The sequence below is a fragment of the Amia ocellicauda genome, chromosome 21 (genome assembly GCF_036373705.1).
Source record: "Amia ocellicauda isolate fAmiCal2 chromosome 21, fAmiCal2.hap1, whole genome shotgun sequence".
Classification (NCBI taxonomy): Eukaryota; Metazoa; Chordata; class Actinopteri; order Amiiformes; family Amiidae; genus Amia; species Amia ocellicauda.
The window spans coordinates 686185-705000 of NC_089870.1; the positions used below are offsets into that span (position 1 = coordinate 686185).

Sequence of the window (18816 nt, forward strand, 5' to 3'; positions counted from 1 at the left end):
TTTTTTGTGATTGTTTTATTCCAGGCACTGCCGTGTAAGCTACAGCGTAGTGCGAACAGCGCACACACATTCTCCAAAGGAACAATTGTATCCAAAACCGGTCACCCCAAAGATCTTGGGTGGACAAATATCATGGAGGAAACGAGTGAGAAATGCTGCTCATTGCAGTGTGCTCTCATTCTCTGCACACGAGATAAATGTGCAGTGGCACTGATCTGGAGGAAATCAAGAGGGGTTCTTTTATTTCCCTCCCCTTCTCCATCCCATTCTCTTCCTTCTGCATCAGCATGACTAATGCCTCAAGTGTGTTAAGACATGATATGACCTAAATAAAGAGAATACAAGAGCACTGTAGCATCGGGTGGCGGGGGAGGACAGCTGACAGACTGAAAAGGAAAAGGAGATGAATTAAAAAGAAAGTGGGTGAGGAGAAGCACCATATCAAATTGGCTTTACGTCTTTTGATCCTTTCTAGCATCTGTACCTTTTTGTAATGTAAAGGTGTGTATGCATATGCCATATACCTTGTCTCTATTCATTTTCCATTCACAGATCCAGATCCATATTGTCTCTGTCCAAACCATATACTGGATCATGTCAGGTTTACTTTCAGTGCATTTGCATCTACTGACCTGCAATTCATGTTCTGCTTCATCTGTATATGTTTGCACTGAATTAGAATGAACATGATATCAGTTCAGCTTGCTTCTCTGCTACATTTTCTTTCCTCGTGTGTTTTCAGAGTTGCAGTATTCTACATTAAAACCCCTCTTGCATACTAAATTAGGGTTCGTCATCTGAGAGAGAGCTTTGTTATCCATTCATGCTCATTTCATTACAACTTAGATTTGACTTTCTTAGTCTGGTGGTTGAGGTACCTTGGATATTATGTCTGACTTGTTTGAGAAAAACATGGGTATTTTACATTTAGATCGAATTGTGCTATAAGTGATTTCCTGGTTAATTGTAAATGGGGAAAAAAAAACAAAAAACTAAATGCATTGTTCCAACTGCAGGTTCTCTCTTGGCTGACACCTTTAGCGAAGGTGACATTAAAAATGCCATTCCCTTCCTTATCATGGAAGTTTGTAAACTAGCCATAAACAAATTAAACACGGCTTCGATACAACATAAACCTGATGTAACGAATTGCAGAGTGAAGCAAAACGTATTAAGCAAGATGCAGTGTAGGCAACAATGACAATTTAAGGTGCAGGAGGAGAACAATATGCTTGAACAAGCGAAACTGAAATCTCAGTAGGACTAAGCACTGTCATGAAGTTGAGAGCAGGAAGCAGTACAGAGTTCAAATCAAGGTGCCTGGGATGTAATCTTCTGTAGTGGATGGTGGCAAGTAGTGAAGTGCAGTGGATTGCAGTTTGTATGCTACAAGGCAGGGAAATCATGTAGTATGAATAGAGATATGATAGATATGAAAATGTGACCAGCTGCAGTATAGTCCAATGATGAGTAAGCCCAATATGTTCTAATGCATATAAAGATTACTAGTAGAAATTAGGTCATCTATGGTAGAAACATTAGCATAGTACAGAACTATATTCAACCCAGAATTACAGCACCTGCTTGTATTTAGGATTAACACTGTAGTAGTATGAAAAGTGTCTTAAACTTGATAACATGGCACAAACTTGTGAATTTTAATGCACAATTTTGCTTTTATCTGTATACCACCTTGTGAATTTAGATTTCTGACTTGGTATATGAAGAAGAAGATGAAAGAAAAGTATGGGGCTGCCAATTTGTGGTGCTCAAATAGGTAATCTGAGGATTCGTTGCAGTGATGAAAAGTGAAATTTGGGTGCACTGGAACAGTATGACCTCAGATCTTAGCCACTGTTCTGGAATACAGAATCCTTTAAGAATATAGCACCACTTTTTTGAGAGTCTTTATCATTGGATGGATCCCTTGTGTTCTAAAACTCATTCCAGGATAATTACAACCTGACCTGCTTCCTACTTGTACCCTGATTAATTTTGAAAATGCCAATTGAAAGTTAGTCTTTCAAAGTAGGCTTCAGCAGTCGTCCTGTCCTTAAGCAGTCTGAGTTGTGTTGCCTCCTCTCCTGGGTAAAGAGACTGGGTTCGTGCTGAGTTTATAAGGAACCGTTTAGAACAACATTGATGTCCTGTATGGTGTCCCCAGGTGAACCAGCTTGTTCTTTGTGGTTCACACAGAGATGATTAAAAAAAATAGAAACCTTTAAGTGTGTTGGTAGAATGCAATGTTTTTGATCCTTGTTGATTTGCTTTTGTAATTCTGCTATTCTGTAGGGTCTTAGTGAGTTTCCCCATATGATATTGTGTGGTACTCTTTCTTGAACGTCAACCAGGATTTCTCAGGTCTTTGCCTGCTTTTCCTGGGAAGGGCGTAACATTTGCAGATCACTTGTTGATGGAGACTGAGGAACAGTTGGCTGAAAGCAGATGCAAAGTCTGTTATATCTGTAAAGCCAGCTGCTCTTGCCCTAGACTCCAGCAATCTTAACCTTTTCTTATGGAAATCTGTTAAAGGAAATCCAAGACTGATGCTTATGTAAGTCAGGCAGGGTCATTCTATAACCCACACAGAAAACGCCATCTCAGTAGTAAAATAATTTAGAATCAACCTCAAATACTAAAAAGTTTAAAGCAGTGTTCCTCATAATGTCCTGTGGGCCAAAGGTGTTCTTCACAGACCAAGAAGAAATGCTAATTAAATCAGGATTATGTTAATTTCAGTCTCTCTCGCTTCTTGACTTTGACTTCTATGCATGGCTGTCACGAGCCAGGAGGAACTGAGCTACCAACAGTGTCGTATTAAATAGCTCATACGTGTTCTTGAATGCTTAGTTCTTAAGCCATTATTAGTTTAGCTTTCAGATTTGAGACTGTAGTCGTATGCTTACCAGTACATTGCAGTGCCTTTGCCTAGAGACTACTATTAACAGAGTGATTATATAATGTATAAAATATATACTGCTGTCTGGTCTGGGATCTGAAAGGAGTTTAAACAATTACCCAATATAGCAATAACTGTGAAAGGTGAAAGCAATCTAAGAGTACAAGTAACTGGCAAAATTCTAAAAGCCTGGAGTGTATAGGTTTAGCTTGCATTTACAGGCAGAAATACAAGCAAAATGTGTACTTTCTCAGGATTGAAACCCACACATCTCTGAATGTATTTGGGGGATTCCAAAGTTTTGTTTAATGAAGAAAAGAAAATATATTTCTAGCTCTGAATGGTAAAGAGCATCAAATTTGCAAGTGTTCCTGTCAAGATTACACATTTACCAACCGGTATATTCTTTTGAAGGAAAGCAAAGAAAAACAAAATTAAGTTTTGATTTAATAATCCTAGTCACTAAAGGCAAGTTTAAATGAGCTTTTTTCAGTTAAATTTGGTTTAGTTGATTTTTCAGCAGACCTCCATATTATTTTCAACAGTGTTTCAGTCTCCTGTAGTAGTATCATTTCATCTTGCCCATGTCAGACTACAACCTTGAAAAATATTTCAAAACTTAAATATAAGGTCCATGAGGATTGGTTAATTTTGAACTAACCATGTGCTCAACTGAACCAGTTTAATATTTCCAAGATCTTAAGCTGTTCTTTTTGAGAGATCAGTGCTATACTGGGTTAACTGTATCCGGAACTTCACTGGGCTACCCTCACTCACTGTGCTCCCCCTCTCTTCTTCTCTCTCTCTCCACATCGACAGGAGGCTCAGCAATGAACAAACTACGGCAGAGCTTCCGGCGCAAGAAAGACATCTATGTGCCGGAGTCCAGCCGACCACACCAATGGCAGACAGATGAGGAGGCCGTGCGCACAGGGAAATGCAGCTTTGCAGTAAAGGTGAGGTGCATTACCTGCAGATCAGTGAATACAAACTGCATTATAACAGGGCTCTGTGGACCTGCTCCTCGAAATGCCTGATCCATGTTTTAAAGGTTACCTACAGTGAGGGGAAAAAAGGGAGTGCTCCTAATCTCAGCTCGTTACCTGTATAAAAGACCTGTCCACAGAAGCAATCAATCAATCAGATTCCAAACTCTCCACCATGGCCAAGTCCAAAGAGCTGTCCACGGATGTCAGGGACAAGATTGTAGACCTACACAAGGCTGGAATGGGCTACAAGACCATCGCCAAGCAGCTTGGTGAGAAGGTGACAACAGTTGGTGCGATTATTCGCAAATGGAAGAAACACAAAATAACTGCCAGTCTCCCTCGGTCTGGGGCAACATGCAAGATCTCACCTCGTGGAGTTTCAATGATCATGAGAACGGTGAGGAATCAGCCCAGAACTACACGGGAGGATCTTGTTAATGATCTCAAGGCAGCTGGGACCATAGTCACCAAGAAAACCAATTGGTAACACACTACGCCGTGAAGGACTGAAATCCTGCAGTGCCCGCAAGGTCCCCCTGCTCAAGAAAGCACATGTACAGGCCCATCTGAAGTTTACCAATGAACATCTGAATGATTCAGAGGAGAACTGGGTGAAAGTGTTGTGGTCAGATGAGACCAAAATCGAGCTCTTTGGCATCAACTCAACTCACCATGTTTGGAGGAGGAGGAATGACCCCAAGAACACCATCCCTACCGTCAAACATGGAGGTGGAAACATTATGCTTTGGGGGCGTTTTTCTGCTAAGGGGACAGGACAACTGCACCGTATCAAAAGGGACGATGGACGGGGCGATGTACTGTCAAATCTTGGGTGAGAACCTCCTTCCCTCAGCCAGGGCATTGAAAATGGGTCGTGGATGGGAATTCCAGCATGACAATGACCCAAAACACACAGCCAAGGCAACAAAGGAGTGGCTCAAGAAGAAGCACATTAAGGTCCTGGAGTGGCCTAGCCAGTCTCCAGACCTTAATCCCATAGAAAATCTGTGGAGGGAGCTGAAGGTTCTAGTTGCCAAACGTCAGCCTGGAAACCTTAATGACTTGGAGAGGATCTGCAAAGAGGAGTGGGACAAAATCCCTCCTGAGATGTGTGCAAACCTGGTGGCCAACTACAAGAAACGTCTGACCTCTGTGATTGCCAACAAGGGTTTTGCCACCAAGTACTAAGTCGAAGGGGTCAAATACTTATTTCCCTCATTAACATGCAAATCAATTTATAACTTTTTTGAAATGCGTTTTTCTGGATTTTTTTTGCTGTTATTATGTCTCTCACTGTTAAAATAAACCTACCATTAAAATTATAGACTGATCATTTCTTTGTCAGTGGGCAAACGTACAAAATCAGCAGGGGATCAAATATTTTTTTCCCCTCACTGTACAAGTGGTATATTAGAAAAAGTAACCTCAGAGACCTCAGTTGCAACATAAACTATGCAACATTAGAATCCCAAGTATCAGGTTAAGAAACTCTTCCTCTAAGGCAGTGTGATTCCCAGACTCCCAGACCAATTGGTAATGGTCTCCGCTCACTTTGATCTTCATATTAATATAGCAGAGATATAACACAAATACTTGAGTCCCCCAAATCATGCATAGTAAAAACCATCTGCTACCTACATTGTGAGTCCATAGTGCAGCATTGCAGGCTCTCAATAGTAATGGGTTCAGGTGTCTTGTAAGTGTCTAATAAGGAGTTACTGTTGTGAAGCAACCAGGGAAAGCTCTGGTGTGCTTTGAACCCACCTAACCTAGGCTGGCTTGAACCTTGAGGAAACCCAGTCACAACTGCTCATGGCAACCCAGATTTGAAGCGGCGATGTCTGGCTTGTACCAAACCGCACAGGAGAGAGATGTTCAGGTTTACTTGGTTAACTGACTAGGCCAAAATCTATATTATATATTTATATTCTGTCGGCAGTTGGGGGTTCTAATTCAAAGGATTTTAAAAAGAAACATTACTGATGTGGTATACAAATGATAAACAAGTGGTATTGAATGAGTGGTTTTAAATCATGAAGCAGTGACATAAATCACATATTTCCTCTTGATTTGCCACTTTATTAGCCCTGGATTATTAATTACGTAGCATTTTAACAGTCACAGTACATGAGTCCACATGTAGCATTGATACATCAAGCTGAATTAGAAATGCCAATTTTTCACATCTGAATCACACTGTCAATGGATGTCTTTTTATAATACTATTTATTTTTGTAAACAATTAATTGTCATTATCAACTTTAAAGTTGAAAAATCCTAAACAATACAAAACCCAATAATATACAAATATATACAAGAACATACAAAAAGTTGCAAATATGCATACCTATTAAGATATAATATTTTAAATATAAAATGTGTATATAATAGATACATAAATGATAATAATTAAATACATACATAGGTACAATATTTTTCAAAGAATTGTTGGTCCCAAATTTAAAATAAGGTCTTTAATAAGAAGAATAGCAGAGTATCATGTGGTTGAGGTATTTATACTGGCTTGATACAGTCTTGCTGTGGATCTCTTCATAAGTGAAATATCTAATGCCCCCCTCCACCTGGCCATTGTGAAGTCCACAACTTGGCACAACTTGACCCCCTTAACCTTTTACTCTTACTAAAGATTTGTAACTGCAAACAACATACTTTTTGCTGCATTATTTTTAATTTACTTAGCAGACATCCATAACTAGGGCAAGTTACAGTTGAAACAAAATGCACACGTTTCACGATTAATCATACAGTAATAGCAGCTACAATATAGCAGGTTAATTTAACTAAAGTGTGCATGCTTTAGTCATGGCATTTATGGACGCATTTATTAATTTAGAGGGAAACCCAGATCTGCTGTATTTATTTATTCATTCATTTAACTTGACTAGATCGTGTTCGCCTTCATACTGAAAGTCTCTGTGGAGACGACAGACCTGTTGTATGACAGACCTACACACCATTAACAGGATGACTGCCTGAAACACCATCCAGTTGTTCATAAAATTTTAATTAAATCAGCTGCTACCTCTCAGATTTATTGTCCTTCAGTGTTTTTGTATTGTCCGGCACTGCACCGGGGTCATGTAAAATCTGTGTTCGGCAAGTTTTGAATATACCCAGGTATTAACTGTTAGCAGTAATTGTTCCTGTATGTGGACTTCAATCCATGCCACTAATAAAACTGTAATTTCTGTAATCTGTAATCTCACACAACACTATATATTAAAAAAAAAAAATGTATCTAATGCTTTTTTCTTCCCTGTCCGTCTACAAATCAAGCACACATCTCCCTTCTGAAAACAAAGTATTTCCTTAGTCTGCGTGATGGACACATCTGGCTGCATCTGGCACCAGATACTTTCACGTCCAGACAACGTCTAGAAGGAACAAATGTACCAGCCACTTGGTATTTTTACCAGCCAAAAATGCATGAGGGTGCGTAAATGTGTCGTGAACATGTTAAAACATGACATTTATTCAGGTAATTGATCAATCGCAATAACAAAAGCTAATCGTACACCTGTATAGACTCTTACACAGGTGTGTATGAGGGAATAGGATCTGGATAGAAACAACATGCTCCCACACACTGTTTCTACTTACAAGTGTTATAAGGTCTTTGACCAAAACACTGCATTCTATTGAATTAATAACACTTTCTCGTAGAGACAGTGTGCGGGAGCATAGTTTTCAAATTAATCACATACACAATAACATGGCAGCTAATGGTTATCTGTATAAACACACTAAACTAACACATGAGAAGGGGTGTTAAATGGTGACGCATTATCACTCTTAATACTCCTCTTCCTCTTCACTGCTAGTCCCTTAGGCCCTTAAAAGTCATTAAAATGTATGTTGTTGTCATTAAAAGTAATTGTTTATAAGCTACAATGTAAACATTCCTCTCTCTCATCTGCGCTCTGACCAGTATGCACTGCAGCAGCGTGTAATCTGACGCCTGCTTTATCAAATGAGAGCCCAATGGCTGAGAGAGGTCCATTGGATTGGCTAGATACTCAGAGTCACGGTCTGAGATGGGGTAAAAAAATCTCTAGCACTGATGACAGACCCATATTAACATCCTTTCAATTGGTCAATACCAAGCCTATGTGCTGCAGTTGCGCAAACGCCAGCAGAGACGCAATGTAAACAAACCGCACATGGTTCTCTTCAGCAGAATCTCTGCTATGCAGCAAAAAATGCATGTCTCTATCACAAATAGTTTCCCCATAAATTAATACTTTATAATTGATCTGACACAACCGTGTTAAATAATTATCTGTGTAATAATACACTATTAGAAGACGTATGGAAATGGCATTATAACAGCAGACTGGTCAACTCTCGTATTATTGTTGCCTGACATAATCACAACTTTTTGTCACAATTTCAATTTAACTATAAAGGTTATAAAGGAATATTTTGCAATAACAGCTGTAACTGACCGACCAATTTTTTTATTTATTTTTTTTTTCCAATTTTTATTAATTTTCATTCAATTGCCAGTTTAGAAATTTGAGCTGCAACAGTAGCATCTTTATGGCAAAATGTTTTCCGCTCACAACAGCGAAATACAAAATGTATAAGACCTATTTATCTAGCTAATTTATACAGTCTACTTGAGTAAACTATTTACTTTTCCACATTTTCAAACCACACTCAACATAGACTGCCAGTCTATGTTCGGAAATGTACCTGTGCGTTCATTACAGCGAATAACAAATAAAGAGCAATAGCAGGCCGTGTGTGTAATATTAAGATGTTTGTTGTGGTCCTCTTTCCTTTTCGGTCATAATTCTAAAACGCTTTGATCCAGGTCATTAAAAAGTCAGTATTTACGACTATGAAAATTAATTTAAAGTTATTTTTTTTCCACATCCTTAGCCTCTAGAAACCGAGCTTCTACTTCATTGCTTTCCATGAAATATGTCCTCCTGGACCGAAGGCTGTCCAGATGCCATACCAACATATTAACACTCAAAATACAAATTAGATTGTTGACGCTGTAAACATATTGACAAATGCACTGAGAAATTAATACTAATAAAAAAAAAATCTAAGATTGATAGATTTACCCGCCACTGGCTAAATCTACCTGCATTTGGCGGGTGGCGGGTGTTATTTTATTCCTAGGATATAATAGTAATATGAAATAAACTTGGTTATTTAGGTACAAGTGGCTGTGTAGCCCTCATAATGGCTATTCCACTTGAAATCAGATTGTTAATACTATTAGCTTATTCCAGTGATCACAATAATCAGAAGCTCTTACATTCAAAAGATATGTGAAGGATTGTGATGGTTATCTGTCATGTGTGCCATAAAATACTGGAATGCGGTTATCTACTGGCAGAATGTAACGCCTATGGAGTTAGTGCTCTTCATCAATGTAAATGTATAACTAACTGCTTTGAAAGTTTAACACTGGAATGAACTTTCACCTGTTTTTTTTTTTTTTTTTTTCTGTTTGCTTTGGTTTAATTCCTGCCTTAAGTGGTTCCAAGGTGCATTTAATGGTAAAATAGTATAATGAAATCCTTACAAATTGGTATGAGCTTTAGATCAAATTCTGAGCCTTGACATTTCTGAGTTACTTTAACATGCAATTCTCTGACTACCCCCGTGAATCTCTGCAATTTGACAGTACACCATATGCACTTAATTAGAGAACCTTCCATTATAACCATCCCAGAAATTGCTTTGCTTTTAAAAGCCTTTTGTCTTAATTACAATGAAGTAACAACAAGGCAAATTACATCAGGTTATTAATCTATTAAAGAGAGGGGGGGAAAAATAGACTTGATCCATGCCCCCCTAATTCTGAGGCCTTAGGGATTATAAATAAGCACGTGGGTTACTATTGCCCTACAGGCCTAACTTATTCAGTGCTTTAGCAGTGAAGAGTGGGAATTTGGAAATTGACATATATCATCAGTGATGGCTTTGTTGCATTAACTCCCAGTATAGTGCAGTTTCCATGCTTCCCTGACATGATAACCAAAGGAAATTACATTTATCAATCAATATGTTTGCAGAACTTGAGTCCTGTGGGGCTATTCCTGTTCCTATTAAGAATGGTAATGCCCTAGATTTTACTGATTCTTTGTTTTTCCCCTTTGGATTACTCCTCTTAGTGATTTTGAAGTGCCCTTCTTCATGTGCTGCTTCTTATAGTTTCATCTCCCACGTTTGTTGCCCAAGTCTCATCCTGCTTGTGAGTCATACATAGCGGTAATTCTTGACATGAGATTTCACTGTGCAGAGCCAAGGACCTCAGTCTGGTAAATGCAAACCAAATCACTGGGACAAATTAGTATGTCAGCCTAGATCTCTGAATGTCACTCATGCCCCTAGTCGTATCTCACTAGAGATGGTTTCAGTGTATGGATCAGGACTCTTCCAGAGAAGCAGGCTTGGCCGATGTGACTTGCTTGCTGTCCAATGGCATAGGTCAAGTATATTTTACAATGTACCCTCCCTTTCTGTAATTGCTTCTGAAAATGCTGCAGCAGCTGCTTTATTTTTTCAACAATTCCAAATCTCACAGCCGCTGCAAATGTCGCAGCTGCTGCTTTATTTTTTCAGCACTTCCAAATCTAGCAGCCGCTGATTTATTTTTCCAGCAGTTGCACTTCAGGGCCACCAAAGTTATAGCATCATAACTAAGAGCAATGCAGCGCTAGCTGATAACATTGGAGTTCACACAAGTGTCAAGTAAACCACAATGGCTGCCATCCTGATCTCTGAAACCGATAATTTAACAATGGAGACTAGTCTAATGTTGTGTATGGAAGACATTGTTGTAGTCCAATCCACTAAAATGGTCAATGTCTTACTCTAGTAATCTAAAGTAGTTTGTGAACAGGAATGGGGTTTTGTATTAATTCTTTGTGGAGGCTAATTTTGTGTTTCATAATTAATACTGGAGGGGAAACAACAAGGCCTAAATTAACAATTTACAAGACCAGCCACTCTGCATTGCCTGTTGTAGCTCCCCTTGTGTTGGCTTAAATACTTGTGGTCAGACATACAGGAGCTTCCCTTTCATAAACACATTTAAGTCTGTCAGGAAATGGGCAATTCTACGATTATAACCACAGGTCTAATTTGACCCAATTGACTGAACCATGCCATGAATGAGGTTTTTTGTGGTGTGGTTTGTATTGTCACTTGTCGTTTCACTGCCTATATTGAATCGGAGTACTTTTGGGAATGGTTTAGTGATTTAATCTACATTCCTGTCATTACAGTCACTGGTTGTTTACATGAGCCTTGAAACAAAGTGTATGCAGGCCAATTACAGTGTTTACTCCAAACAAGCAATTTCTATTACTATTATTATTTTTTTATTTTATTTCTTAGCAGACGCCCTTATCCAGGGCCGGACTGACACTCCACTCAACGATTTGCTGGCAATGACCCATTCACACAGACCTTGCTGGCAAAAAAATGCCGGCAATGGTTTCAGTGTGAATGGGGTTTTATGCAAATGTATAGGAAAATGTACAGTAAACACAAAATATAGCTAATAAGTGCAGACAAGGTGTGAAGTCCTAGTTAGGAACTAAGGGGAAGGGGGCATGGGGAAAATCAAAATAAACATGAGTACTAGCAATGCATAAGCAAGAAATATGATGAAAACATTATAAGTACAATTAAGTGCAGAGCCACACAGGGGAATAAACTACTAAATTACAGGTACAGCCTGTCTTAAATAATCGCTGGAAGAAGGTCAGGGACTCAATGACTTAAATGGGAAGGTGGAGTGGAGGCGAAGTTTGCACAGGAAGACCAGAGCGGTCTGGAGGGGATGTATGGAGAGACGAGGGTCTCTGTGCAGTCTGGTCAAGGCAACAGTAGGTGAGGGTCAATGTCTTGAACTGAATGCTAGCCGAGATCAGGGCAGAGAGAGAATTCCAGACTAGCCGCAGAGTTCTGGATAAGTAGTAGTTCCAGGCAGGCCAGCCAGGAGTGAGTTGCAGGAGTCCAAGTGGGAGAGGACCAGTGACTGGACAAGTCGAATCGGCATGTGCGTGTCAGCATGGTGATGTGTTAAGTGTACGAGAACGCAGGATTGAGGCTGACTCCTAGGCTCTTAGTGGAAGAGGGAGAGAGTGTCGTAGATTCCAAGGGGATTGAGAGAGAGAGATCAGCAGAAGGTGAGGAAGAGGGGGAAACAGAGGAGACCAGATTTGGAGAAGTTGAGCTTGAGGTGGTGTGAGTGCAAACAGGAAGAGATGTGAGATGGGATGAGGGAGTCCAAAGAGGGAAAAGACCGGAAGATCTAGGCGACATCGGCATAGAAATGGTCGGAGAAACCATGGAATGCGGTGAGGGGGCCCAGAGAGCGTGTGTAGAGGGAGAACAAGAGGGGGGCCCAGGACGGAGCCTTGGGGTACACCTGTGAGGAGAGTTTGAGTTGTGGACGAAGAACCTCGGTCATGTCACTTGGTAGGTCTGGTCGTTGAGGTAGGAGGAGAACCAGGCGAGAGCAGTTCCAGAGATTCCAATGTCAGCGAGGCAGGAGAGGAGGAAGGAGTGATCGACGGTGTCAAATGCTGCAGAGAGATCTCAGTACGAGTCCTAGCACAATTGAGGGAGTCAGTGACTGCCAAGAGAGTAGTCTTGGTGGAGTGAGCTGTGCAGTAGCCAGATTGCAGATGATCAGAAGAGTGATGGGAAAGAAATGCAGAGTGCTGGCAGTGGACAGCACGCTTGAGGGTCTTTGAAAGGAAGGGGAGTAAGGAGACAGGGCTGTAGTTCTGAGAAGAGTATAGGGGAAACAGCCAGAGAGGAGTGAGGAGTTGAGGAGGGAGGAGATAAAGGGGAGTAGATCAGGAGCAGTTGCTTGGAGGAGGCGAGTTGTGTGTGACCTAGGAGGAGAGAGGAAAGTTTGGAGTCCAAAAGAGGTGAGAATGAAGAAAAGGAAGCTTAATCGGTGGGTGGGATGGGAGAGGATGGGGCACTGTTGAAGAGCTTGTGGATGTCTGTGATCTTAGAGGAGAAGGAGTCACAATCATCAGCAGAGAGATGAGGGAGGAGGAAGTGGAGTAGAGTTTGTAGGGGTTGTTGACAGAGGATTCAAAGAGTGATTGGAAGTAAGACTTCTTGGCTGAGGTGAGTGAAGAGGAGAATGTGGACAGTAGACCGCGGTAGAGGTTGAGGGCAGCTGGGAGTATGGACCTCTTCCACCTCTGTTCAGCGGCGCGCAGACTGGATTGGGCTGAGTGGAGGCCGGAGGAGTTCCAGGGCTGTGGAGGGGAGGGAGGGACAGACAGGATGAGACATGAGAGGACAGAGAATCAAGGGAGGAGGTGATGGAGGAGAATAAAGTGGAGGTAGCACAGTTAACAGACAGATGGGAAAAACAGTAAATGGAATGAGAGAGAGAGCAGTGGAGGCCATGGTGGGGAGGGAGGGGAGAGAAATGGAGAAAGAGATGAAGTGGTGGTCTGAGATGTCCAGGGGTGTCACGGAGAGCTTCGAAGGGTAGCAGCCTCTAGAGAAGACGAGATCCAGCTGGTGGCCTGCCCTGTGAGTGGGGGGAGATGGGGAGAGAGAGAAGTTAAGAGAGGAGGAGGGGAAGAAATCCGGCAGAGTGGGAGGGATTAGAGAGACTTCTTTAGTTGTAAAGCAAAGCCATACTTGCAAGCACTAAAGTAATTTCCCAAGGTAAAAGGACTAATAACCCCCATACTGTCAGCCTGCTTTGATCTTTACCAATGCACCAGTTACTCTTCTATTCTCTTGACTCCATGTTCTTAATACTGAATGGTTTTCTTTCAAAAAGCAGAAATCTATTAAAACCAATTAATTGAGAATATGTAAATGTAATTACTGGGCATATCTCATCTTTGTGGCCATCCAAATGTGATGTAATCAAAACCTGGCAGTTGTTATTTTCTAATTAGTCCTTATCTAACCTCTACATTCCATGTTTTATTATGTATTCAATCTGTGAACAGTATCTTTTTAAATGTAATTTATTTAATTTAAAATGAGAATTGCTTGTGATGCGTTTTTATACCGGTGCAATGAGTTACTGATTAATAATCAACATAGCTCACCGCTATGAATGGGCATTTGAGAGACGACATACAACATGGGGCATCTGCGTCTATTGAAGCTACAAGCCCAATGCATGAATAGCAGAGCTAAGGTGTCAGATGCAGCTCTCTGATAACACTGCTCACAGAAACCCAGTCAGACACAGGGTTCTGTTACACAGCAGTCTGCGGACTGTACAGCCTAGCCTGCCCTCAAAGCATGTCAAGCCACTTGGGGCCAATACTGTAAAAACAAAACAATCACTGTACAATTAATAAAGGGCAGCAATTTCAACATATCAAGGATTAAAGCTGAAGATATCAGCAGCCCAGATAGATAATCAGATTGTGCAAAAATACTAGTACAATTTATTATTTAAATGGTTATTATAGAAAAAACACTCCTGTAGCTTATGTAATAGCATAGACAGTCTTATGGCTAACCACAAAACCTATTGAGTTGGTTCAATAATATTTGAACAGGCCAGTCCTGTTATGCTCTTCACTTTCAATACTATTAATTTTTCCTACTCTAATTAAACAGTTTCTGATTTCCATATTTAATCTAGTGTCTCTCTCTCTCTCTCATAAATCTGTTGTTTAAGTGAATCTCTTTTAATCAAGCCCTGCCTGAGTTACATGTAAAACCATAACCACTTTCCAAATTTGAGAACTAAAATTGATAGTTCGCTTTTTCTTGCTGTATGTTGCCATGTGCACCCCTCCCATTGAATATGATTCACAACATTTCCAGCATTTGGTATGTGCAAAGTACACTCTGTGAGGAAGTGCAAGTCCTCCCCCCCCCCCCCCCCCCACACACACACACACACACACACACACACACACACACACACACACTACAGGTTTCAAAGGGCAGAGTATTGGAGCATTAGTGCCATGTTAATAGGGTGTTGGCAGAACTGTAAACACATGTTGGGAGATGTGATTTTACTGTGGCGCTAGCTGACCTTGGAATTCTTGTATAGTGCAGGGATTTCGGTGCTTGGCAGACATCCTGGACTATTGTTACTAATAAGCAACTCTGTCCTGCGCCCTCTGATAAAAACATGGTTTTATGTAAGAAAGAAGATGATGGCAGCTTTTGATTTTTTTGAAAAACAAACAAAATAACTTTCAATATTTCTTCTAAATATTCAAGCTTCAAACCTGCTAGAGAACCACAAACCATGAGATTATACAAGCATCTTCAGTCACTGGCTAAATATCACGTTGTTAGTTCAGTTATATAATTGAATCCTCAGCTGGTTGAATATAGCATTGTAAATACAAATGTATCTGCTAAATTAGTCTAGATGTTTGTTTGAAAAACAGTATGGGTGGCTTGAAGTCAGTTCAAAATGTCAAAGTAAGCAAACTAGTTTATTAGGAACTACAACCTGCAGGCACATGAGAAGAGTTTGAAACTATTAGAGATTTGACTGATTTCAATGAGAAATTGATTTGTTCTTGCTCAGCTTTTTGAATTTTGAAATCTTAATGTTAAGATTTTGAGTGGGAGGGGATGTGCTGACAGATCGTTGATCGGGGAGACTTATCCATATTGAACAAGGGCGTGGGGAATAATGTGAGGTTTTTTTCTCTCCCTGTGTTGTTGGGGGGGGCGGTGGCAGTTCATGAACTTGGGTGTTGCACCGACCTCCCTGTATAATTGTAGGGGAAACACTGATTTCTAATGTTTAGATGGTGCACAATTTTGGTCTTGGAAGACTGCAGTAGCTTCAAATTTTTATATGCCTCTGAGCTCTTTGTTGTACTCAAAGGTGTTGCTCTTAAAGAGACCCATCAGCCATGCTTGTACTTTTGGCCATGCACGACCTGGACTGTGTGACTATGATTTGTAAGACTGTACAAAACCAAAATGGAATATTGTGTAAGAAGTTAGTAGAGAACAGGTGATAAAAATAAATAAATAAATAAAGCCCTTTTCTGACATGACTACAGCTTCTGCATTAGAAACTATTTACCGTGGATGTATTAATGAAGTTTCAGCTTTCATTTGAGGCTGCGGATTGTGAAGAGTATCTGTGCATTTGGTGAAATAATCCACGGAAAGATCAAAGGATGACGTCGCACAAGGTTTCTAAGACTTTAATCGCAATTTTGTTTTTTGCATCTCAAGATATTCTTATAAATTCCATTAAGACAATCTGAGTCATTATGGATGAATTGTGGATTCATAGACTGTTCCAGGGTCATCATTAAATAAGACCACGAGATTAATACATTTCCCATTCAAGTGTTTAATACTTTTAAATTATACTGCAGGAAGGGAAAACAAATCTCCATTTGCACAGGAGTTTTCCATGAATTGTACTGATTAACCAGACCTTTTGATTTTACTTTTGATTTTACCATGCCTGCCTGTAACTATTTTATATCCCATATTCTCTGATAAATGTAGATTATAAGTGTTTGGAATTATGAAACTTATTTAAACCTGTAGCCCTCGTAGTGTACTCTGCATGCTTGATTTGAATTAAATAACATTCTGCTCCTCCCCACCACCATGAATTTATCAAAAGACATTTAGGCATTATGGTTGCACTTTGAACACTTACTTTCAGTTCAGAAATTAAATGTATGTTTGTACAGTCACAAATCATGTTGTATAGTTGTAATTTGCTCATATTGTTCTGAGAGGCAATGCTTAATCTGGTGTGGGTTTGTGTGCGTCTATGTGGGATTCTACAGTCTATTGAAACACTAGTGTGTGGTCCGGGGCACGCACACTTTCCAAGGGGAGGGTCAGGGGTTCCTGGATTTATAATCGCAGCCCACTTTGTGTTCCCGTCTCTCTCTCTCCTGATAACAGAGCTGCTATTGTCAAGAGTTGGCCTTTAAAATGAAAATCCTTCAGTATTGTCAATCTGGAAAGTTGGACGGCTCACTGTGCATTGGTGTGTTAGCGTGTATCGACAGTTTACAATTACTTTGTACTGGAGGGAAAGGGTAGGATTTCCTGATGAATCGTACAATGCTGGTTTTAGGCTCTTTGACTTCCCCTTTGTGACCCGGGAGTGACATCAGCATGACACGCAGAGAAAGGGTTCTGCCCATTTCCTACCATTGATTCAGTATCTTCCCCCTATACTGTACAGCCTGCACTAGTTGACCTTCTCCTTATAAATTATGTCATTGAGTAATAGGGTTCATTTCCTGTTTAATGTGGTCAGCTCACATCACATTGCTTATTGTCAAATTAGTCGTATTGTGTATGTATATTGACAATAGGATGTATTCTTCCCCCTTGGACTTTTTTTACATTTTGTTACACCCTGGATTTTTTTCTTTTTGATTTACACAACCTGCTCAATACTTTGAAAATGTGTATGTATGTACAGTACTGTGCAAAAGTTTTAGGCAGGTGTGATAAAATGCTGTAAAGTAAGAATGGTTTCAAAAATAGACATGTTAATAGATTATATTTATCCAATTAACTAAATGCAAAGTGAGTGAACAAAGAAAATCTACATCAAATCCATATTTGGTGTGACCACCCTTTGCCTTCAAAACAGCATCAATTTTGCACAAAGTCAGGGATTTTGTAGGCATGCGATCAGGTGTATGATTAAACAATTATACCAAACAGGTGCTAATGATCATCAATTCAATATGTAGGTTGAAACACAATCATTAACTGAAGCAGCAACAGCTGTGTAGGAGGAATAAAACTGGTTGAGGAACAGCCAAACTCAGCTAACAAGGTGAGGTTGCTGGAGACAGTTTACTGTCAGTAGTCATACACCATGGTAGGACTGAGCACAGCAACAAGACACAAGGTAGTTATACTGCATCAGCAAGGTCTCTCCCAGGCAGACATTTCAAGGCAGACAGGGGTTGTCCAACCTCTTTTGAAAAAGCACAAATAAATGGGCAATATTGAGGCCCGTAGACGCAGTGGTCGGCCAAGGAAATATACTGCAGCAGATGAAAAATACATCATGCTTACTTCTCTTCGCAGTCGAAAGCTGTCCAGCAGTGCCATCAGCTCAGAATTGGCAGAACACAGTGGGACTCTGGTACACCCATCTACTGTCCGGAGAAGTCTGGTCAGAAGTGGCCTTCATGGAAGACTTGTGGCCAAAAAGCCATACCTCCGACGTGGAAACAAGGCCAAGTGACTCAACTATGCATCAAAACACAGGAACTGCGGTGCAGAAAAATGGCAGCAGGTGCTCTGGACTGATGAGTCAAAATGTGAAATATTTGGCTGTAGCAGAAGGCAGTTTGTTTGCTGAAGGGCTGGAGAGCGGTATACGAATGAGTGTCTGCAGGCAACAGTGAAGCATGGTGGAGGTTCCTTGCAAGTCTGGGGCTGCATTTCTGCAAATGGAGTTGGGGATTTGGTGAGAATTAATGGTCTCCTCGATGCTGAGACATACTTATCCATCATGTAATATCATCAGGGAGGCTCCTGATTGGCCCCAAATTTATTCTGCAGCATGACAATGACCCCAAACATACAGCGATAGTCATTAAGAACTATCTTCAGTGTAAAGAAGTCCTGGAAGTGATTGTATGGCCCCCACAGAGCCCTGATCTCAACATCGTCGAGTCTGTCTGGGATTACATGAAGAGAGAAGCAGCTGAGGCTGCCTAAATCCATAGAAGAACTGTGTTTAGTTCTCCAAGATGTTTGGGCCAACCTACCTGCTGAGTTCCTTCAAAAACTGTGTGCAAGTGTACCTAGAAGAGTTGATGCTGTTTTGAAGGCAAAGGGTGGTCACACCAAATATTGATTTGATGTAGATTTTTCTTCTGTTCACTCACTTTGCATTTAGTTAATTGATAAATATAATCTATTGACATGTCTATTTTTGAAATCATTCTTACTTTA

General features: G+C 40.4%; 1 protein-coding gene across 12 annotated transcripts in view; it reads left to right on the top strand.

Moving 5' to 3' along the window:
• Positions 1-18816, top strand: part of numb (NUMB endocytic adaptor protein) — a 113952-nt gene that overhangs the window by 68437 nt on the left and 26699 nt on the right. For all 12 annotated transcript variants that reach the window (XM_066694849.1, XM_066694853.1, XM_066694852.1 and 9 more), the window contains one exon: positions 3719-3855. In XM_066694849.1, the coding sequence (XP_066550946.1) occupies positions 3719-3855 (137 nt within the window). The remainder of the gene's footprint in view (positions 1-3718; positions 3856-18816) is intronic.